At 47.2% G+C, this 23,080-nt stretch overlaps 1 protein-coding gene across 3 annotated transcripts in view; it reads left to right on the plus strand.

The window, feature by feature from the left end:
- AFF4 (ALF transcription elongation factor 4) overlaps positions 1-23,080 on the plus strand; it is a 49,843-nt gene that overhangs the window by 2,995 nt on the left and 23,768 nt on the right. For 2 of the 3 annotated variants that reach the window (XM_083799175.1, XM_083799177.1), the window contains exons 2-5: positions 14,365-14,491; positions 15,838-16,629; positions 17,972-18,016; positions 18,986-19,072. In XM_083799175.1, the coding sequence (XP_083655301.1) occupies positions 14,369-14,491; positions 15,838-16,629; positions 17,972-18,016; positions 18,986-19,072 (1,047 nt within the window). In that variant the 5' untranslated portion in view covers positions 14,365-14,368. Of the gene's footprint in view, positions 1-11,272; positions 11,428-14,364; positions 14,492-15,837; positions 16,630-17,971; positions 18,017-18,985; positions 19,073-23,080 lie in introns of all 3 variants that reach the window. The other variant, XM_083799176.1, reaches the window with a different exon arrangement.

Raw genomic sequence — 23,080 nt, forward strand, 5'->3', positions numbered from 1 at the left:
TGATGTCGCCTTCGCTACAGCAGGGAAGCTCCAAGTTGTGGGGAGGTGCAGAGGCCGCAGCGCGAGGAGGGAGTGTTTGGAAGTGGGTCAGGAAGCCTTAAGAAACCACGCTTTAATAGAGCAGTGCTAGATGTAGGCAACATACTGCTAGCTCTATTAAAATAAGAGAATAAGAACTGGGGCTGATAGGATTGCTAAACTGAAGAGGAAAGAACTTATCTAGCAGTTGCTCTCCTCTTGCAGGATGGTTCCTTTCTGCAGTTGCTGAAGATCGACAAGAAGATTTTTGCCTTGTGAAATGTTAGGGGTTCTGCCAGTGCTCAGGAAATATAGCTGCACAGGCTCGTGCTCCTTCCTGTCGTAAAGCTTTTCTCTTGAGTTTAGTCAGCCTGCGTTTTTAAAGGAGTACTGCGCCTATGCTTTATAGTTTTCTCCTTCGGTAATCCGGACTTGTTTTCTCCCTAGCTACGTGATTTATAACTAGATGTAGCCGTTGCTGCTGAATTGCCCTTTCCCACGTCTGACGGTTGTGCTGCTGCTCTCCGGAATGGAAATCTGAGGCTGTGACTTTGTGGAGGTGCCTCACCGAGCGCTTAGCCGCGGCGCAGGGCTTCCTTGTCTGGTTTTGTGCCAGCCTCGTACGTGCGGCCCAGAATTCCGTCTTCCCATTTAGCTGTAATGTTGTTTGCCTCATGCGCTCGTGTCTCGCTTGCTGTCTGCCATCTCCCCAGGCTCTCAGATCTTTGCTGCTTTCCAAGTTTCTTTCTCCAGCTTTCTGTTTCAGATCTCCCTCTTCCCTAACGTAGTGAGCTGTATTTTCTTCCCCAGTGCGTTGCAGTCCTTCAAGTTGTCGTGTCTCTTGTTCTTACTTGATCCATTAATTGTTCTTGCTGATGAATGTAAAACCCGGTTTATTAACTGGCAGTAGCACCAGGTACCAACAGGAGGAAAAACAACCTCATTGTGCTCGGTGCTGTACAAACACCGAATAAGGGAAGTTCTTGCCCTGAAGTCCTGAACTCATTTTCTTCTGTTAACAGCTCATTAAGGACAGTTTGCCTGCACGGCTCTCTTTTGAGGCACCGTCCCCAGTCCCAGCAGCGCCTCCCCGGGCAGCTCCTGAGCCCCTTTAGTTGACAGCTGTTCGCTGACGATCAGTTTTTTATTTACACTTACTGCTATTAGACAGTTACTGATAACTCGAACGCGTTGCTTGTCCATGTTTTATAATTAAACCAATACAGAGCGCAGTTTTACTAACATCGCAGACCTGTGATGATCACGTTGCTCAGGTCAGACCGTTTCCTTCCACATCCCTCACTGTTGGCAGTTCTCCTCTGCAACCTAAGAGCAGTCTCTTGCTATTAATTTCCACTACGATGATGGGGGACAGACAGGCCAGACTTAGACAACGAGCTCGAATAATGCTGCTCTTAAATGTTAGCACTGTGTTTCTTTTCCCGTAAAGGACTGATGTTTCCCCCACTGTCTGCCGTTTCCAAAAGTGGCTTTAAAATGGATGTCCTTTGGACTGGATGTGAAACTTCCCTCGGCTGTTGAGTTCGGTGGCCTTTCAGCGGAGGGACAGGAGGCAGTTCTGAGGTGCGGGTGCCCCCCCGAAGCTCTCAGGAGCGAACCTCTCGGGGCTGGGAAACGTCAGAGGATGGGCATTAAACTGAAGCGGATTGCAAACTTAATGCTTTTAAAGCTTTTACTGTATATGGCGCTAAAAGGAGAAGGCATCCAGGTCTCGGCGCGCTGCGACTTTGTAGTCTCCTGGAAACAGCCGTAAATACTCGGTATCTCGTCGTAATGTGACTGTACATCCTCTGGCGATGTTGATGTGTGAGTGGTAGCGGTCACCGCCAGCCTTCGCGGTGGGTGAGCCCTCATTTCACTCTGTCAGAGCAAGCGCTGCGCGCTCCTCCTCCTTGCAGCCTGCTCTGGCTGCTCCTTTTCCTTGGCAGCCTGCTCCCGCGGCAGCCCCTGCCCTCCCTCCTCGCCCGTGCCCGCGTCGAGCAGCCCGCTGCCGGTCCCCCGCTGCCCTGCCTCCCCCGGGACCCCCGCAGCCTGGGGGGCTTTCCCCTCTTCAGGACCCTAGGGAAGTACCGGGGACGTGGTGCGGGGCGTCCCGTGGCGCTGTGCTGCTCCTCTTCCTCTCGGCCGCGCCTCCCAGCACTCGCTTTGCTCCTCAGATGAGGCTTTCCAGGTTTGAGGACGACATGGCAGTACATTTAATTTTTACAAGCAGGCACTGGGAACAAGGTATTTCTAACCAGCGGCCAGGTAAAAAGCGCTCTTCAGACAGGAGGAGCTGTTGAAACTTGTTCAGATTCTGAAATTCTATAGTCTGTAAAATTCTATTCAGATCCTAAAGCTCAGATTCTAAAATTTCCCCCCCGGTAAAAGTTAAATTGCTCCCTGTGGGATGCTTCCCGTACTGGCTTCGGCTCCCAAACCTGCCAAGTCTGACGGTGTTGAGCGCTGCCTCTCGTTCTGCCATCTCACCGACGCGCGGCAGGTGCACGCGAATCCTCAAGACATTTTAATCCAAACCGTGCTTCAGAATACGGAACCAACTTCCCCGTTTGTCGCCACCCGTTCTGATCTTACTATAAAAGCTCAGTGGCTGATTAAAAACAACGAGCACCTTTGTACGTTCACACGTACTTTTGTGTTTCTGTATTTAATTTCATTTCCAAGAGACCTTAAAGAGCTTTCAGCAGTGGAAGTGCTTAAATGGCTCTAACCGGGCTTTGATGTGCACAAATCATTAAAGCAAGTGGGATGAGGAGATACGAGCCCACACTTCTCTCTGGATAGTTTGGCTACGGAGCAGCTAATAGTATTTTTCCTACAGGGAAGGGCAGAATCCAATCCAAAAAAGCCACCTCAGAATGGTTTCTGTGTAACGCTGCCTATGTTCACGGGCAGAGGAGTGTAAACCATCATTTTCTGAAAAAATCCAATTATCTCGTCCACCAGTCTTCCATTTCTGTTAGCACAAACACTTTCTTACTTAAAGATAATTTAAAAATTGCTTGGTCGAAGTCCAGATGTGAAAAATCGTGCCCACGTTCATTAACATGAAGATTTCAGAGCAATTGCATGTGGAGCAGCGGGTTAAAGGGCTCTGCCGGAGGAGCGCCCTGTAAATCCCGTGTAGCAGGCGGGCCGTCTTTTGGCATAAATAAAAATAGAAACTCGATGGAAGCTGCTGTGCTTGAGAAAGCTTTGGTTTTACAGAGATAGCTTTATTCTCCTGACCTCAGGGCCTTCAAGCACGAAGATTGGCAAGACGCGATACAGCGGGCTAATGGTTTGACCATCTTATAACATTTTTTTTTGGGGCGCTGGGTGGTCCTGCAGGGGAAAGGCTTCCGATGGTTCTGTTTGTTCGGAGCGAGATTTCTGGGTATGTGTGGGCGGGGGGAGGCCTGGTGGCGGTGCCTTTTTTCCGTTGGTTGCTTTTCTGAGATTTACAGCGGGGCTTTCGTGTCGAGGTGCGGCCGCCGTGCCGGAGGCTGGCCGAGCCCTGGCGTGGCACCGCTGCCTGGCGAGCCCCCGGCAGCGCCGTGCTGAGCGCCGCTGGCAGGGGGGCGCTGGCCTCGCGCCGAAGCCTCGGTCTGGCCTGCGGAGAGCCGTGGTGCGGGGAGCCTGGAGAAGGTTTTAGTGAGAAGTCTTTCCTGGAGCAACGATTACTTCTGCTGAAAGATCCGCACCAATTATATTTAATGAGGGGAAAAAGACAAGCGAAGAGTTTGTGCTGGGACACATCCTGAGCCGATGGCTAGCAGGAATGTCGTACCCGGAGAGAGAGGCTTTAGCAAGCAGGCTTCAGCTTCAGTTTGTTCGTTGCTAGTAAGCTCCTAGAAAAGGACTTTCTGGCTTCATTTTTCTTTAATTTCCTCTGATCGGTTTTGTGATTGAAGAAGTCAGTTGCATCTCTCACGGCCGCACGGGGCACGATCTGCACCGAGTGGGCGTTTGGGGGCACGACGCGCACCGATGGACGCGGCAGGACGCTCTCACGGCGCCCTCGGCACCAGCCGGGCTGGCTCCAGGCGCTCGGGCGGCCTTGGTTGTGCAGAAAGATGTTAGGGTGCTTTCAGGTGCAATTCACCGACTGACTGAAAAACTAGAGGTGGGCAAAATGAGAGGGTTTTAATTTCGGTTTCTTGTCGAGACAACTACGAAACTTGAGTCTTGTGGCTGGCGTAGCGGGGTGAGCTCTCGCTAAGCACAGGCACAAAGCGCGCGACGCACGTAGCGTGTTATGCAATGAATATTTTAAAAATTACGGTGTGTGAGTAAATAACGACTCGCACGTTAAAAATTGCTCTTAGCGTGTACCGTACTGCTTTGGAGCGGGAAATAGAACTCGGTTAATTCACAGAAACAATTAAGAGTCTGCCTTCTGGGCCGGACGCCCGAGCAGGACGGAGCTGCTCAGGGGAGCTGGTTTGTCCGCCGCATCCTTGGGCGCTTCTGAAAGGGGCAGCGGCGGGCCTGCCGTGTTCCTGCAGCACCTGGAAGCGCGTCTGTCTGTCTGTCCGTCCGTCTGCCTGTCAGCTGGGGCATCGCGGTGGAAGCTCCGCGACAAGCAGACGCAGCTGGAGGCCCCGTGGGCTGAGCTGGGCTGTTGCATTAAGGATTTTGAAACTCAACTGAATGTTGGCATGAGTTTTGCAAGGTTGCTTGCGTTTTCCCTTAATTCTTTACTAGAAGAAGTTTAACTTTTTTTTTTTTTCTTGGGGCAAGATTCATCGAGCCTCGCTCATTTTAAATCACACGTGCTGTTCCGGTTGCATGTGGTGCGCTCGTTTGCCAGGTCCTTTAGCTGTGGCTGAACGCGCTGAGGGCGGCCGCTCACGAGCAGCTGGCAGCACGCCCGTCCCGTACCAAAGGCAGAACTGAAGGGCTGAGTCCAGGTACGCCACCAAGTGCCCACGTGCCTTCTGCCTTCAGCTTCTCCTGAAGTCCGTGACACGACACCGAGTGTCTTTGTCCCGTGGAATTTGATGGTTTTCTCAATAATGTGCTTACAGGGATTGTAAAATACACGGGGCATTTAGCGGGTTGGACAAAAGGTTAAAACTTTCCGACCTTGTTGAGTAGGGCTTGTTTGGCAGCACCACGCATCAGAACTGTGGCCTTCTTGCTGAATTTCACGTTATTTCTCTAGAGAGCTCTGGCCCCTTCCTGTTTAGTTCCATTTTTTTGTTCTTTGCAAATCTTAACTGTTCTTCTCCAGTGGGTTTTACCTAAGCTTCGCTGGTAACCTCTCTCGCCATCTTTGGCATAGTTAAATTTAAAAAAAGCCATTCGAAAGTGCCCGAAGTCTCAAAGCTGTCGTGCCACCCAAGTGTTCCTAGCAGCTTTCAGACAGGTAGCGAATGGTGGTGAAATCGAACTTCTCTGCGTACGAGTTAAGGGCTGAGACCAGCGAATCAGAATTACAGCTCCGTTCCCCAGAAGTCAGAGGCCTGGAATTTAAAAGGTGTGTGAGTCCTTCCCCTTCCAACGCGTACACAGCCCTGAAGTGCCCTAACGGCTGACAGCGACCATTGGCGCTCGGATCGCGCTGTCCCGGGTAAGAAGTGTGAGAGGTGCTCGCGTGCCGACGCCTGAGCTCAGGTGACTTTTGATGCTTCTCCGCGCCCTCTTCGGTTGTTGGAAATTCACTTTGTGTTGTGCTTTGTGGCCCTGTAGCATGCCTCGAGGGGTTTTGCCCGTGTTTCTGCAGGGTGTTAGGTGGTGAAGTGGTGAAGTTGCTCGCTGCTGGCCGGGCTGCCCCCTGCATCCCTCTGCTCCTGTTTGGGCAACCAAAGCCTCGCTGCTCGTCAGCTGGACTGTTCTTTCCTTTTTTTTCTAAAAAAAAAAAAAATGCTTATTCCTAATCTCTAATGCCATTACGGCTGCTCTGGAGGCAGGGGACTGTTCAGGCTTGTCCACGTTTCAAAATAACCCTGCCCCCGGACCCGTGTTTTGACCCCGCACGGCTCGCCGGGCAGGAGCGGGCGGCCCTGGCCCCCCAGCAGGCACCGAGTGCCTGGGGGCCGGCGGGGCCGTGCTGCAGCCCCGGTACCTCCCGCCTGCCCCGCGGCTGCTGCCGGCCTGCCCCGGAGGCTGCCGTGCTCGGAGGAGCGAGGGGAGGAGGCAGAGGTGCCGTCGGTAGGTGTACGGCCCTGTCCCTTGCTGCTGGGCGCAGTTACAGAGGGCCCCGGTGGTTTATGCGGCGGCTGAATTTACGGCCCCAAAACCTGACGTTCGTTTCGGTGCGTTGTGCAGCACAGTGCCTGGGCCCTGGTTACGGTAGGAAGCTGGAGATAAATGTCTCGTGAGGAAGCGCAGCCAGATGATCTTTCAGCAGGGCTGGAGGAAGCGGCAGTTAAACCTGGGTAACGTGCGGGATCAGCTTTTTCTCTCCTGCTTTTTCTGTAGTCGAGAAGGACGGGAACCTTCAGACAAACGTGAGTTTTCCCTTTTGTCCTCTTAGGTCAGGTGGCGCTTCGTGAAAATACTTGGTATTGTTTCAAAGCCTGGACAGAGTGTTTATCACAGAATTCCTGCAGAGCGAATCCTTTCCGAGGCCTAATGCTGTAGAGTTCGTAATGCTCCCGTGTAATGAGGCCTTTTAAGACAGTAAATTAATGTGAGGAAGTCAGAACTGTAATAGGCAGATTAACGTTGGATGTCTGAATAACTATTGCTTAATAAAATTTAAACACCAATTGTCTTGGCTTCAAAGTTTGAGCAGAAGAACATGTAGGCACAGGAATTTGGTTATTAAGTCTGCCCAATTAAACTGCGGGGTGTTGTTGGGAAACAGCATTAGGGTGCGCTGTGCGTAGCCTGTGCGGGCATGAACAAACGGCTCGGGGACAGCTCTGCGCTGCTCCGTCTCCTCGCCGTGCAAATCGTGGATCTGCTTGTGGTGGGGAACGGGAAGGAGGAGAAGAGCGGGGCTGTTTGAAGGCAGGACTGAGCGGGGTTTGTGTAAGCGCCGAAACGGCGCTCTCAGGGGATGGCAGTTCCGTCGAGGTGGGGCTGGGCCGCAGCGCTGGCTTCCTTGTTGCCTCCTGAACTCAGGACCGCCAGACCTCGAGTGTCAGGTGGTGAGGCTCAGAACAGCCCCAGAGCGTCACTGGCCCGGCTAAGAAGACCTTATATCCCCCCAAGTAGTGCTGGTACGGCAGGACCAAGCCCCCAGGCGCGGAAGCCGGGGAAGGCACCGTTACAACTCCGCTCGGCTCTGCAGGAGAACCGAACGCCGCTTCTCGCTTCGGGCCCGGTCGCGGCTTGCAAGAGTTCGTTGAGGCTGCTCCATCTTATCTGCCTGGGGCTTGGCCTTGTGGCAGATGCAGCAAGTGGCAGTTCTGGTGGATCACGGCCTCGTCGTATCGCGGTCCTGGGCATCCTCCTTTCCTTGGGGGTCAGTAGGGTCCCCGTGGCTGGGCCGTTCCTCCGCGGGGTCAGTCGGTGCCCCCGTGTGCCCGGTTGTGTTGTGGCTCTGCTTTTCCTGCTTGCGGCCCTTCCTCTGCTGTTCCCATCCCTGGGGAGAGCAGGGCACGCTGCTGGATTTCCTGGGTTTCCCTCTTTCTGTGCCCTGGGCTGTAGGGACAGGACAAAGGAGGGCCTGGCGCTGCAGGCCTCCGAGCGCTCCCCTGGCTGGGAAGAAAAAGGAAGCCGGGAACTTTGTTTCGGAGAGCCGGGCAGCTGTTGTCTTCCTGCCCGTGAGTGGGTTAGCAAAAAGAAAAGCAAAACTGATAGCTTCAGGTCTGTTTTTTTTTTTTGTTTTCTTTTTGTCCGGAGGAGACGGGGAGTATTTCTTTCTAACAGCTCTTTAGCTGCCAGCCTTGCACAAGAGTCTGGCTGGTGCGGCGCAGTTCCTTGCTGAACCAAGAGCGAGCTGTGATCATTGCTTTATTTTTAGAGCTTGCCCTTGATAGTGACACAAAATAAAACTGATGACTGGGTAAGGTTAATCCAGGGGAAGGAGAGGTAAGGGGGTCCGGACACTCACTACCCTGTAATACTGTTGCACAAAATAACTATGATGGTTTAAAGAAGGGGTGGTTTGGGCTCTGTTAACCCTTGAGTAAATAACATCAAGCTAGTCTTGCAAATTCTTTTTGGTCAGAATCAGTTTAAAGCTATTTTAGTAGTATGTTTAAGAAGAGGACTTAAAACGTGCTTTTAGGCAAGCTGAAATGCAGCAGCAGAAGTTACAAGTTTCCTTCTTAATTTGGGTTCTAAAATGCAGTTGCTGGGAGCTGCATTTACCGTAATCAGAACAGAACCTTTGCATCTGCGTGCCGGGTCTTGGGTATGGTGAACAGGGTGCCTATCTCATCTGAACTTGTCTAATAAAACGTCTTACGTGAGCTTACAGAGCCTCTTCGGTCCCAAAGCCCTTCTCCTGCCGTCAGCGCTGAGTTAAAAGCTCCGCTGCAGCGCTCTCCGTCGTTGCAGTGCCTTCCCGGGCAGAACTCGCTGCCTCTTTGGGCCTCCAGTAACCCTCTGCGAGGCGAGGGACTGAAGGCAGGAATCCGGCAGATAAAACTAAAGAGCAGGACGTAATTACTTGCATCTTGGCTGGGGCACTGGAATTCACAACCCGCTCTTGCAAGGAGTACGGGGACGTTTTTCTCAGCTAGCGGCGGTGAAGGAGTTGTGCTCCCCGGGGCCGGGCGCACGGCGCGTTGGGGGGGTTCTGCAGCCGCGGGGCCGGCCGGGAAGGAGAAGGCGGCTAGCTCTTCCCTCTGGCGGCTCTCATCAAACATTAACCTAACCTAGGGCAACTTTTTTTTCTTTGTCGTTTGTTTTTGTTTGTTTTTTAAAAAGCTCTGCCGCCCTTACGGTGCGTAGAGGTGTTCGTCTCCAGCTGTTCGTTAGCAGCTTGCTGGTGAGCGTGCAGAGGGAATCCCTGATGAGAAGTACAAGACAGATACGTGTTACAAACATTTACATTCCTATTAAAGGGGCATCTCGGCTTGTATTAGTTTTATACTGCCAGTACAATTGTATTTGTACCAGATTACCAGCAGAAGAGACCTTCTAATGAAACCTTGGAAGGAGGGATCTCTCTGCTGGACATGGGGTTGTTTTTTCAAGAAACAACCAACCCAAACCCTTGGTTCTCATCAAAATACCGAAGTGAGGTGATGGCTCACGCGTTCTCGTGCTCAGGCAGATCAGTGATCCTGCCGTGTGAGCGTGCCTCGCCGTGGGTTGATTGATACCGAGTTAGAGTTGCTGAACACTTCTGGTAGAGCTGCTCTCTCCTCTCGTGGAGCAGAAAATGCCTGCAGCTGGAGCCGTCCCAAACTAAATACGTCCCCGAGGCAGAGCTCCGCTGCTGCCGGGGAGCTCCAGCCGTGGCGTCGGAGGCGAGAGGGAGAGAAGGAAAGTGGGGCACTTCGGTCTTCTGAAAGCCTTTTTTTTTTCCTTTTTTTTTTTTGACACGTGACTATTATTTAGATTCTCTGTAAACTTCTTTTTGGTGTTGTTGCTTATTTTAGTGTTACAAAGCTGTATGAAGACACGTGGATGACTGTAGTTACTGCTTCTGTATTTGCAACACCGTGATTATCCTTAAACGTACCTGGAGTTTGTACAATTTTGTGCAAAGCTTTCTTGGTTTTGTAAGAAATGTTTCATTTTTTTTCTGCACTTTTCTTTTTCTTTACCATAGAGTAGAAAGCTGTAAGTTAAGCCTGCACAGTCACTTTTATTGGTAAGTGTTAAATTGTCAGTGGCCACAGCAGAGCGCGTTACTGCTTTGTGCGTCCGCGTTCTTCGTTCTGCTGTTGTGGGGCAGGGTTTGGTGGCTGGTTTTGTTTTGAACTTCTTTCTTTACCAACTCTTCTGTGAGTGCATTTGTATTAAACTGTCGGAGCAGCATTTGGGGACTGTGTGTGTGCGTGTTCAGCGGCAGGCACAGGACCAGTGCCACGCTTGGTTCCTAAGCTGGGAGGGCAGGGATCAGATGCTACCTGCCATTCCTGGTACAAGTGAAATATATTTGAAATAAACGATGTATCTGTGGGAGGGGGCTGGATGGAGCACCAGAGCAGCTTCTGGCACTGTTAGGCTGCCCTGTGCGGACGCGTTGCTCCTTCTTAGAGGCAGGATTTCCAGCGCGGGGTGCGAGCCGGGTGTGCCCTGCCCGGGTGCTGGGGCCCGCGTGCTGCGTTCTCTCCGAAGCCCGTTTATCATTCACGGCCAAATGTTGCCAAACAGAATTTGGGTTTCATCACAGCCGGTTGGCCGGTGCTGGGTGAGCGACCTGTTGGATTTCTGCTGCTTCTGAAAGCAATTCAGACGGGAAGAAGCCCTTGAGGTAGACGAGGCTGTCTCAAAGAAGTGAGGGTGCTGTGAACACACTTTGAGGATCCGCTGAGGCCTGGCTGAAAAGTCGGGGTTTTGGGGTACTTCTCGGCGTGCTGCACGTGGGGGGCTCCCCGGTGGGGGTCCTTATTTGCTGGATGCCCACGGGACGACGGAGCGATGCCGCTGTTGGCGCCGGGACGTGGTTCGGGAGGGGTGAGAAGAGGGGGCTGCACGTCCCACGCCTGTTCCCAGGGGCCGGCCCAGGCGCCCTTTTCTTTGGAAGTACTGTGTGGTAATGTGGGGGTGTGTTTGTTTTGTTTTTAAACTGGGAACGTGGCCCAAAAGTCCCGTACCAGGGGTTGGTGGCGGCGCCCCAGGGGGAGGGCTGGAGGCAGGGAGCCCCGCGGGGCAGGGGGAGCGCTGCGCTTGTACCTCGCTGTAGGAAAGTCCAAGGTTGCAGTCGTCTGTAGCCAAAGCTGTGCCCTTTTTGGACTGAGGACGAGCAGAAGTACCAGGCGGGATTGAGTAAGGCGTTGGAACAAGGCACGAAAATCATGGTTCTTGTAGGGATGGTGTGAATGCCGCTCGTCTACCCGGCGTGCTCCGTGCCTTTAGGTGGGCAGTTAGCGGTGGCTGAGGAACGCACACAGAGGTATTGGGACTCTGTGAATTTCCTGCCTGCGTTTCCTTCTTTCCTTCCACTCTTCAAGGCGGGCTGGAGGAGGGAGGCCCGGCGTTTGGATGCAGTGAGCTGCGTGGGGAGCTGCCCTGCGGTCGTGCTGTGCGGGTGCAGCCTGGCCGACCGCACAGCAGCAACAACCCAACCCGCCTGCAGTGAGGCTTTCTGCAAATGGAACCGCTGTGCTGTGCTTTGGGCCTGTTTGCTTTTTTATTTATTTATTTATTATTTTTAATTTTTGAACTTCTCTTTCCCCAGATGTGGAAGTTCAGGTGACTTTGGGCCTCGCTGCGGCGGCGGTAGGTCCGTCTCCCTTAGCCTGGCTCAGCTCCTCCGAGGGGTTCACGCTTTGGCTCAGCCCTCCCGGGAAGAGGGGAAGGGGAATTACAGCGGGATCCTCTCTGTAGCAGCAGGTACAAGTCACCGAGCTCCTCGGCTTCGCTTCCAGGCCCGGCGTGCGGGGAGGGAGGAGCAGGGAAGGCGCCGTCCCCTCGCCGAGGGTGGGGTCGGGGTGGCAGGAGTTCAGCCGCGCTTATCGCACGGAAAAGGCTGAACTCTGCCGAGCGGCAGGGCTGGGGGAGAGGCAGCAGCACCCTGCAGCCCTGCCGCCTCCTGGGGGGCGGTGGTGGGGGGCCAAGGCAGGGCTGGCCCCCGGCTGCCCCCGGGCTGGAGCCTGCTCTCAGCGAGGCGGCATCTGCTCCGACGTGGGGTGGAAGAGCCGAGGAGCAGCGAAGGGTTGCGCAGTTTTGGTGACAGCAGGCCCTAAAGCTGGGCAAGACGCGAGCGTTCTGAGAAGTTCCTCCTGCAATTTCCTTTGTTGCTAGCGGTCTGGGTTTGGCAGGCGTGCCGTAGTCGCTTGCTTTTCGAAGTACCTGCGCTGCCCATTTCCCCTGAGCACAGGCCTCGTCTTGTGGTGTGTGGCGCTGTGCACGGGGTGCGTTTCGCTGGGAAGCTGTCTGACGCGCCGGGTTAAGAGCCCACCGTGCCAACAGGCACCGGCTTCGTTGATTTGCATGTTTAATGCCGATGTGATTTTAATAGCTTAGTACACGCTGTAGGTGCTTAAAATATCCCTGTAGAGATGTAGAAGAGTAGATAAAGAAGTCCAGTTTGAACGCGATCCAAATCATCAATTCCCCTCCCTTCCTTCCCCAGTAAAACAAAAAGAAATCCCAAACCCAGTCCCTGCGTGCTCACAGCGGCTGCCCGGGGAGGTGTTTGCCGTTTGCTGTGTACTGCAGAGGGCTAGGGAGGAGCGGTAAAAAGTGCACTGAGCTGGTTTTATGTTTCCAAAGCCTAATTTTGCGTTGACCTGGCGGATGGAGCCAGCTTGCCTGGTTTTGCTCCAAGCGATGTCTGCCTTAACGTCCCTTCTGTGCGACAACGTTGTACCAAGTGCCAGCCCGTGGCTTCCGCAGCCCAAAGAGCTGCAGGACGTCGGTACAGCTCTGGGATGACGCTCGTCTCCGTAAAAGCTACTGAAGAGCTTTACCTTACAATTTTACCTTCCATTTGTGAAGCGTAGACGTAAACTTCTAAATGCACGTTATAATCTTCTAAGTGCACAGCTGTATAGTCACAGCCCCGGTGTATTCGCGTGAGCGAACAGCTCCGAGGTGGGTCAGGGTCCTGCTGCGCCCTGCCTGACGCGCTGCCTCTGCTGGTAAAGTGGCGTGGATTCAGGCTGCTCCCGTGGGCCTTAACTGATCAGCGTAGTTAAACCGGATAGTTGTTTCTGTTTAAATTCTGCGTGTGTAAGAAATCGGAAAAAGAACAAGCTTCCTAAACCTCCGTCCTTCAGAAGAAATTTGCGTTTTGCCATGGATAGGCAAACGCGGAGGCAGTTTGTTGGCGGCGGGGCAGCGTGCGGCCCCTCGGCAGGCCTGCGGCGTGCTTCCAGCTACAGGAGCTCAGCTGGTTTTAGCGTAACTGGGGAAAAAGTAATTTTCACATCTATGTTAAAAACTGTCATATTCATAGGCTTGGTATCAGCATCGAGTAGGATTATGCTAACGCTTTTACCTTGTTTACAACGCAAATATTTCAGGGAAGTGCAACAAATCCAGCGCCTTGAAAAGCAGTGAATGTGTAGACTGAAGCTGGGGTTGTTCTGGCTTTGACGTCCCTGTAGGTTTTATTATAGCAGAGCAGTAGGCAAAATGAAGCCGAATGAGTAAGAAATTGCAATGAAAGGCTAAAATCTTAGTAAGGTGAAAAGAATAATGTTAAAAACAAACAAACGACCAAGTGATGGGTAGAAGTCTTCCTAGAATGGAATAGCTGCTTTTACACAGCTTTCCAGTCAGTGCTGTGGCAAACTTTGTTGTTGTTATTTTTAACAGGAAGCTGTCTAGAGACATGAAATAATGCCTTTCTAAGTAGGTGACTTTTTCATTTTAGACTGCAGCTTGTGTGAAAGAATATGTATTTCTTCTCTGGAAGCACCAGTCGTGCTTTTTGCATTCCAGTAGGGTGCTTTTATACATCTCTTTAATATGGAGAGTAGCGTGCACAAAACCAGTGAGGCCTTATCGGTCATCGGATTTTGTTGATTCCTGTGAGTCCCAATGTTTTATCAAGTGCAAAGGGAATCCCTTCTGACGTTATTTTCTTGTTGTGTTGCTACAGTTTGGCGTATTGCTGTTAACTCAAACAGCAAGAGCAAACTTCCAAGAAGATTGGTAAGAGGGGAGGTTTCCATCTTCTTCATCTGCATTTTTGCAGTAGGCGCACATTGTGTGGCCTAAGGCAAAAGTGCAAAATAGACAGAACTTCACGGAAATAACCGCTTTGACTAGAAATGTCCTTTAGGAGGGAGGGAGGAAGGTAGACCTGGAAACAACATCAAAGCCCGAGGTCAGAGTATGGTGGAGAATGGGTGCCCAGAAAGGTACGTCGGGAGCAGAGCTGAAACCAAAGCACAGCCCAATTCAGGCACCGAATGGGCGTGGGGGAAGAGAACGGAATTGCAGAACGCTTGGGGGATGTTGAGGAGAAAGAGGATTGTAGAAACGAATAGGAGATGTCCAGGGTGGGTTGAAATAGCTAAATGGTTCAAGCAGGTGAAATAGTTTGAAATAGTTATTTGCCTGAGGACTCTGTGTTTTTTTTTTCCTGTATAAACTCTCCCAGTCAGAAACAGAAGGTAGCTGTAAATTGTGGGTTACAGCTGTTCTAAATGCAAGGTTCTTTAAACTGGACAAAAACGTCTTTTCCATTTTGAGGAGCTGCAGTCAGCAGCGGGTTCTTAACTGAGATCTCGTTTGGGAGAACCGGTACAGGGGCTAACTGCGCCTGCCTTCATCCTTTCTCATTTCCTTCTGTGATCAGGAAATTGTGTTTTTTTGTAGCAACATGAACCGTGAAGACCGGAATGTGCTGCGTATGAAAGAAAGGGAAAGGCGAAATCAAGAAATTCAGCAGGGTGAAGAAGCCTTTCCACCCAACTCTCCTCTCTTTGCGGAACCGTACAAAGTTGTGAGTTTATGCCATTTTCACAAATTCACTTTTTGTGGCAGTTCTATGCAAATATGTATTTAAAATTTTATTTTTATCTGAAAACTTTTTAGATTACAGTTCTCATGTCAACCAGTATTTAAGCAAGTCCTGAAAATAAGGATGGACAGTTAGTAACTAGCTTCACAGGCAGATTTATAGGAGTATTTAAGTAGGAGGTTAGTTAATTTTAAGTGCTGAAATACCTGACATAATAGAATTATCAGCTTTTTGGTGTAGTCCTGTTTCTTTAAGCTTTGACTAGTGTGCCGATATTAGTTTGTACCTAATTTTTTAGTTTATGATCTCTTACAGCTTTAAACCTGTGCGAAGTTTCCTTCCAGGTTTGATTTGCTGAACAGCAGTTGGAAAACAAACAACAACAAAAAAAAACAAACAAAGCTTAATTCTGGGATAGCTAAAAAAAAAAAAAAAAGAAAAAAGAAAGTAGGGTTTTTATTACGTTAGGGTAATCATTAGGGTAATTAATCATTTAGGGTTTTTATTACATAGTTCAAAACACACCTTAAAAGGTGAGCCATTCCCTTATCACAATTTCTAGTTCGCAAGAAGTAAAACCTTATGACTGAAGACCTTTCTCCTGAATGAGAAAAGCTGTGGGGTGTTTGATTCCTGTCCTTCCATCACTTTACTGTGCCTGACGACCACATCCCACATGCACGAAGTTAACTAAAGCTGGTTGGGATACAGTATACCTGTTGTGGAGGGCAGGGAGGTCATTTAATTCTTTTCGCTTGCATGGCTACTTGCTTTTCCCTGTTTCCCTTATCTTCTAAATGGCGAGACTAAAACCTCTATTGGTCATCTAGATTTTAACAGCGGCTTTGTTTTTTTAGAAGATAAATATTGATTGGGCATCAGTAAAAGCAACAAAGTCTGTTTGGGTTTCTTTTGTAAGCTGTAGAAATAAGTGTAAAGTATTCCAGAGTATTTTGTTCCTTTTCCTTACCTTCTCTGCCAGTAGGGATTTTGTCGTTATTTTCTAAAAAATATATATTTTTTAAATTAAAGATCAAAGATTTTGAAATTGAAAACAAAAGCCTTCTAGTTTTCAGTCATATAGAAAAATGACTCAGGAGAAGCGCTGCCTAAGCACATCTTTTCTGTATGCTCTAGGGGGTTAAATTATTGCTTGAAAAGTAAACCTAGGATCAGGAAACACTGGCAAAAAGATAGGGGTGCTAGCCACGATCTTAGCCCTGAAATGTAGATTAACTGCACTAGTTGTCAAGTCAATTCACTGAAAGCGAAGTTGTGACTTTTAACACTGAATTCTGCATTTCCATTTTTTCTATTGATTTTCACAGACCAGCAAAGAAGACAAATTGTCTAGTCGCATTCAGAGCATGCTCGGTAATTATGACGAAATGGAGGATCTTATAGGAGATAGATCGCAACAGAAGCTCGTTGGAATTCCCAAACCAACTGTACCATCAGCAGCAGATGAAAAATCAAACCAAAGTTTCTTTGGTGACCAGAGACATAATACTAGTTCGCATCAGAGTAGCAAATGGACTCCTGTAGGACCAGCACCTAGCACTTCCTCGCAATCTCAGAAACGGTCCTCGGGTTTACAGAGCGGACACAGCAGTCAGCGTGGCAGTGGCAATAACACTAGCGGTAGTGGCCAGAGGCATGACCGTGACTCATACAGTAGCAGCAGCAGCCGCAAAAAAAGCCAGCATGGATCAGAACACTCCAAATCCCGTTCTTCCAGCCCTGGAAAACCACCTGCTGTTTCTTCGTTGAGCTCCAGCCATTCGAGATCTCATGGAAATGATCATCACAGCAAAGAACATCAACGGTCAAAATCTCCCCGGGATCCAGATGCCAACTGGGACTCTCCCTCCCGCGTACCCTCATTTTCAAGTGGACAACACTCTAATCAGTCTTTTCCACCTTCACTAATGTCCAAGTCCAGTTCAATGTTACAGAAACCCACTGCTTATGTCAGGCCAATGGATGGGCAGGAATCCATGGAACCAAAGTTATCTTCTGAACACTACAGTAGTCAGACTCACAGCAGCAGTGTGAATGAGCTGAAGCCCAGCAGCAAAGCACATCTAACCAAGCTGAAAATACCTTCTCAACCACTAGATGTAAGTTCCTACCTATTTACTGGGTTCTTAAACGATAGTCCCTTTGGGCTGGGATTTTCCGGCTTCTTTAAAATCCCAATCTATGTAACCAAGACGTAGTTTGTAGTAAATGCTGGTTTTTGTTAAATAGAGCATCTTTCTTGGTGAAGACCTGTATTTTAAATGGAAAATGTGAAATTATTCCATGTGGATACTGTGGTTTTCATTAAACAGGGCCAATGAGACATACTGAGAAAGGCTTAGCTAACCCAGACAGGCTTATTTTCCTAGAGTACTTCTGAAGTCAGAAGTCAGTAAAATAGTAGGATATTCACAAGTCTTTTGACAAGTCTGTATCCATATATTGTCTTTACTGGGAGCCGTGTTGTCTTAGTCAAGTGATACTATCTGAGTATATCAGGTTTTCTTTTGAAGCCTGTAGTAATTTCTAGATGTGATTAATATACCTTCACCTAGGGAACATAAGCTAACCCCAGAGCACACCAAAGTGAAAAAGATTCAGAACTTCCATCAGGTATACTGAATACAGAATACTATTGGACTAACAACTTTTAATAGTTTAATAATCCTGGAATTGGTAAGGCACAGACCTTGACTACAGCTCACTTGCAAGGAGAGTGCCTTTCTTAATAATAAAATGTCAGTGCATTTCATATGAGCTGTTTGAGTGGCAGTAACTAGAAAAAAACGTTTGTTCCTGGGTTTTCAATAAATAACAAGTTAAGATTCAGAAAACAGATAAGGAAAGTCAAAAAATTATTTCCACATTCTGAAAGACTTGACATGCTGATGTTAATGCAGTGAAATGTGTAGTCATTCTGCTTTCTTTCTGTTCGTAGTGTCCCGGATGCAGAAGATTCATAGTTTCATAATTATTGCTGTTCCTACTTTCATGCTGTGCTCTGTTTTACTTTGTAAAGCAGTTTGTCATTACTATGTATTCATGGTCATGCATTTGAGTTCAGATATTATGCAGTGGCTTCTTCCAGGGAAAGATTGAAAGCCATGATTCTTTTTTCCCCCTCTTCCCAGAAGTTTTTAATATCCCTGTCTGCCTAAGATCACTTTAACTGTCAAGTGAAAAGTAAGAGATTATTGTGGCAGTTTTATAGATCCGGTGTATTTGCTTTTCATAACTGGATGTGACTCATCCCATAAAAATTTGAATCTATCTGATATTAAAATTGATATTGTTGGAAAGAATTAACAAGGTCTGGTTGTATCTACGTAGACTCTATATGAATCGTGATAAGGATCGAAGTTTATTTTTAACTGCTTCAAACTCCTGGGATCTTTTAAAGAAAATCTGCTTTAGATGTTAATCTTGAGTTTTGATTTGTAGGCATCAGCATCTGGCGATGTGAGCTGTGTGGATGAAATTCTAAAAGTAAGTTCTCCCTGCTTTTTTTCATAACTTATTTGTTGAAAACACAAACGTTACTAAGGAGGTGGAAAGTACTCTATAGTTGATTAGTTCCTATTAAATTGGCTTGACTGCAAGTCATTACAGGAGGGCTCTTCAATTAATCCTCTGAAGCGGGTAGACTGGGGAAAACTGGAGGCAGAGCTGTGTGTGAGCTGGGCACTGTGCATTGCTGGGTGCACACACCACCTCCTGGGTAGCCTTGTGGCATTCCTTTTCTTCTAGCCCCGTCCCCGCTAATCTAACCAGAATTTAGCCATTTCTTCCACCAAAAAAAAGTCATTACCTTCCAATATCTTTTTAGATTATAAGTATTTGTAGCTACCCGACAGCAGACCCTTCTCTAGCTACGTTATTATCTCAAGCCTTTTTACCCCTCGTGTGACCTCCTGTTCATATGTGTGCTATCACAAAGGTGTCATTGCCCCATGAGCATTTCCATAGTGTATTTGCTCTGACCTTCAGTACTCCATGGTCCTTGGAGATGCTCTGAGTTGAATACAAGATGCTTTCTTTCCAGCTTCAGGTATTGATTTTCACCTCTTTTTCTCAGATTTTATAGATTTCCCTTTCCCAGGATTTTTCTTTCTACCCCTTTATCTTACATGTGCTCTTCACAGGCTGAAGTGATCAGACACTGGCTTCTACTTCGGTTTATGTTGAGGCCAACCAATTTTATTGATTTGTGCCTTTCTGCTTGTTTTGTTGTTACATCTTAACTATTTGTTTTCATGGGTAGCAATTTAAGTTTTAGGTTTATGTGCAAAATCGTTTGTTATACATTTGGAAAATTAAGATTTGAATATAAAGCTCATTGAAATGTGAACAATGAACTGAAAATTGAGAGGTTTACCATTTGAATCAGGATTTTAACTTGAAAACTTTGCTCTGCTTTTGTTCTGTTAATAGCTCGTCTTTTTTGTTTTGGTACAGGAGATGACCCATTCTTGGCCTCCTCCACTGACTGCTATTCATACACCGTGCAAAACTGAACCGTCAAAATTTCCTTTTCCAACAAAGGTCAGTGCTGTAGTTAAATACCAAACGCTGTTTAAAAAAATTGCTCCTATTAAAGATTAGGATTTTGGAACTCTTAAATTCAATTCTGTATAGTTCTGTGCTCATTTCAGTGCTATGCAACTCTTTATCTTGCTTAACAATAACATTGTCATTCTTATGAAAAATGTAATTGTTTTTCCTCTTGTTTATATGCATAAAACAGTCTTCAGCGTCTGCAAAGACATGTATAAGCGTTCATTCTTATTTTAAGTTCTATTTCATAAATTCAAACCTTCTTCAGGGTACTTCTGAAGCTTTAAAATGCCATTCAGCCTTTTCCCTGTTAGGGGAATACTTTGCAGCACTTTGTGCAGAAGCAAGCATTGTTTACCTCATCTAGTAAGCAGTGGAGACTGGCTGGTAAATGCTAAGAAATTCAAATGTACTTTTCTGCATAAACTAAATTTTCCTCGCAATTTTGAAGTCCAGTTGTAGTTCTGTTAGATCTTACATCTCCAATTACAAAGGAAAAAAGATTTTAAGTGAGACATTTTGCTAAAGAAGTTTTGAGATCACTTGCCCAGAAATTTGCCTTATTAGCTTCCCATGTACTTAATGATTACTGAAGCATTTAAGCTATTAATTTGAAAGGGAAATTGGTTGCTTTTTGCTGCTGCTGACAGCACAGGGCATGTTTCCAGGAGACCTGCTTGAGCCGACACCTCTGAGGAAGGAGATCGCATTCTCCTACCTTTTTGCTCTTGACTGTTTGCTCCTTTCCCCTCGGGCTGGCTCTTGCACTCCCAGCTGCAGTGTTTTAAGGCAAACTGGCAGAAGTGATTGTTTGCCTTGAACTGCAGCTCTGTAATGTGAAGTATCTTGGAAGCTGGTAGGTAGGCAGGGTAGATAGTTCGGGGAGCAACTTTAGCAAGTACAGTTCAGCTTACGCTGGCTGACTCGCTTAGGAATTTGTACCTATTGATTAGCAGAAAAAGATTTAACTTGAGAATACAATTTTTCTCAAGGCTCAACATACATCTGAAATGGGTTGAGGTACTCTGTCCCTAATTTGGCATAATTTCAGATTGCGGAAATTATGCTGGTCATCTTTTAAAAGTTACCTTAATAATCATGAAGGCCTTTCACACCTGTTTCTGACCAGGCTGCTTTGCTAGAGGACCATTTGCTGCTATCAGTTTCCTGCTTGATACAAATTACTCCCCAAAACAGTTCAGTGAAATGTATTTTAAGATCTTCTTCCTGAGATCTCTAAATGAAATCTGTCTAAACAGATTGTCTTGTTACATGAATGCTTTGACATCAATGTCCTAGCCCTATTTCCCTTAGCATGAAGATGTTTTGGAGTTTGCCTGTGTTTGAAAATCCAAGTAAAGGAGCTCTAATACATGAAATAAGCACGTTGGATTACTCTTTGTAACAATTTCGTTTGAAAAGAAATATGTTCTCTCTTTTTGACTGGTTGGTCATAAGAAAATACTTTCTTGTGAGCACCTGTAATAGTTTGCCTCAGTGTTGGAAAAAGGTTTAATGTAGGTGATTTGCCCAGATGAGCACTGAACGAGTACAGTTTTCCAAAAGGCTCCAGCTATAGCTCACGATTACTTCTTGGTCAAAAGTTCCAGGCTCTGTAAGTGCACATCCACAAACTCCCACAGACTGATGAAAGGTTAAACAGTTCTGTTTCTCCTACTGGCTAGATATCTTGGAGCTACAGACAGTCCTGTTGTCGTCACCCCGTCTTGCCGTATTTTTGTCTCCGTGCATCTATTTGACTCAGTTTGGGGAGAAAGAAGCTGTGCAGAGATATGTAGGCCTTTGCCATGTCCAGACAAACTACGTAAGGTTGCACAGCCTTGTTGATGCTTGAACAAAAAAGGGTGGTTGCGTGTTTTTTGTTTTTTGTTTTTTTTTTTTTTGAATCTATCAACCTGGATTGTGTTTCTTCACCCAGTTTGCAAAAAAATTCCATTTATGGCTGCTCTGACTCTTTCGACTTTTTGCCAGCCTTTTTATTTTGTGGCTGCACATCTTAGCCATGGAACTTTGTCAAATTCTCTCTCCATATCCAAAGTCTGTAATTTCCTCTGCCTTCTCCCCTCTGTCATTCTTGGCAGTAGGATCTTTGCATAATTCCAGCAAGCCAGCGAGCCATAGGCTTGTGCTGCCTGGACCCAGGGCAGAATTCAGAGAACAAAACAAAGCAGTGATTTACTTTAATCAAGCAGTGCTGCTCTGAAAAGCTCGTTCTCTTTAATATTCTATTTATTTACAAGTGATACGCTGCAGTATTTCACAGTATTCCTTTCGTGTGCAGAAGCCCGGCATGTTTTGCCTGCACACATAAAATTAGGCTTGTTTTAGTGGACCAGTTGATTTTATTTGTAAGACTGTCGGGATAAGATCACTTTCCCTATGTGCGGATAGTGAGTAGGTTGCAGGGACTCAAACCACTGACTGGGGCCCGTCTGCATTATTATAAATATACCTAATATCAGAAAGTCTTTGAATCAGAAGATAGAACTTCATGAAAATAGGTCAGGGAAAGTTTTATGGATACTATGAAAAAAAAATGGTTCCTGACTCTTGATAAAAACGTTATCTGGTGACCTAACACTCTATAATTTTATCTTATGTGTGTTTTTTATTGTGCTTTTTTTTTAAATAATAAAAAAAAAAAGCCATGGGCTCACAGTCAAAATCTCCAAAGCAGGAAGTACTGGTGTGTTTGTAAAATATATTCAAAAATCCAGCTGTTTCTTAGAGGGTGAGAGCTTTTCATCTCAAAGCAAGCATCACTGCCAGGTTTTGTGCCTGCATACCCGTGCAGTGACCTGGAGACATCTCTGAAGAGGTGGGTTCTGTCTCCAGCTTTGTTCAGCGTCTGCCCCGTGCTGAAGTGACCGTAATGGCCAGTGGGCAGGTGTGTCGGTCCTTTGTGATACAGAAACTTTCTTCTGAGAAATAAAAATGAGATCTGACCTGAGTTTTCAGACGTTACATGGAAACGGGTCCCATTCACCACAGCATGGACGCAGCCCGAGTGCTGACCTGCAGGAGAGGATTCGGTACCCCACTGCTGTTCTCATCAGCTACCAGGTGTTCTTCTCACCGCAGTTCTTGTGGCAAACTACAAGCAGCAATTTTATTTCCTGTTTAAGTGTCTTCACTACCTAACCTCAGTGGTCTTCTGTGAAAGAGGTTTCCTTCCTTTAAGATATTTTCAATTTCTTCTTGAAGTAGACCTTTAGAAGGTACTGCTATAGGTAACCTCATAGTTGAAAGTATGTATTCTTACTTATTAATTTCTGAGTTTCTTAAATAATGTATTCAAACACAAAATAGATGGCAAGGTATTTGGAAAAAGTTGTGTATTTAAACATGACTCCTCGTTAAAGTGCACTTAACCAAAATACTGCACTATGCCTTAGAAGTAGGAAGTTGACTGACGTGAGCAATGAGGCAGGCGCTTTCTGCAGAATTTATGCTATGTTTACTGGTGAGAATGGGTGCCAGTTCCTCGTCTTGTGCTCACCCCAGCACAGCTGCTCTGTAGATGTGGTATTTTGATTACTGTATGGTCTTTACTTCTTTTTTGACTTGTGTTTTATCAGTCTTGTCTACTTGTCTAAGTTGACGGTAGGCAAAGGAAATTGGGGAATCACGCTTGCGCTCCTTGTACTTGTGTCAGAGATAAAAATCCGTTTTTATTTTGAAGGAAGTATAGCTTTGCTTTCTGTTGAAGTCGCAACACTTTTTTTCCAGCTTCGTCTTCTCTTTGCCCTTTTTAAGTATAGTTAAATTTTATTTTTATTGTCCCTTTCTTTCATTCAGTTGGTAAAGATTAGAGGCGTTTGGAACACCTGAAAGTGAAGCCGCCTAGCAAGTTGTGGTTTTGAGAGAAGTGATACAGTTTGCTCTTCTAGACTACTGACAAAATACTTGTCCAAGACATTATTTCAACTTCTTCCACTTTTGAAATGAAAAAGTTAAAGGAAGTTAGAATTTTCT

Source organism: Anser anser (genome assembly GCF_964211835.1).
Source record: "Anser anser genome assembly, chromosome: 14".
Taxonomy (NCBI): Eukaryota; Metazoa; Chordata; class Aves; order Anseriformes; family Anatidae; genus Anser; species Anser anser.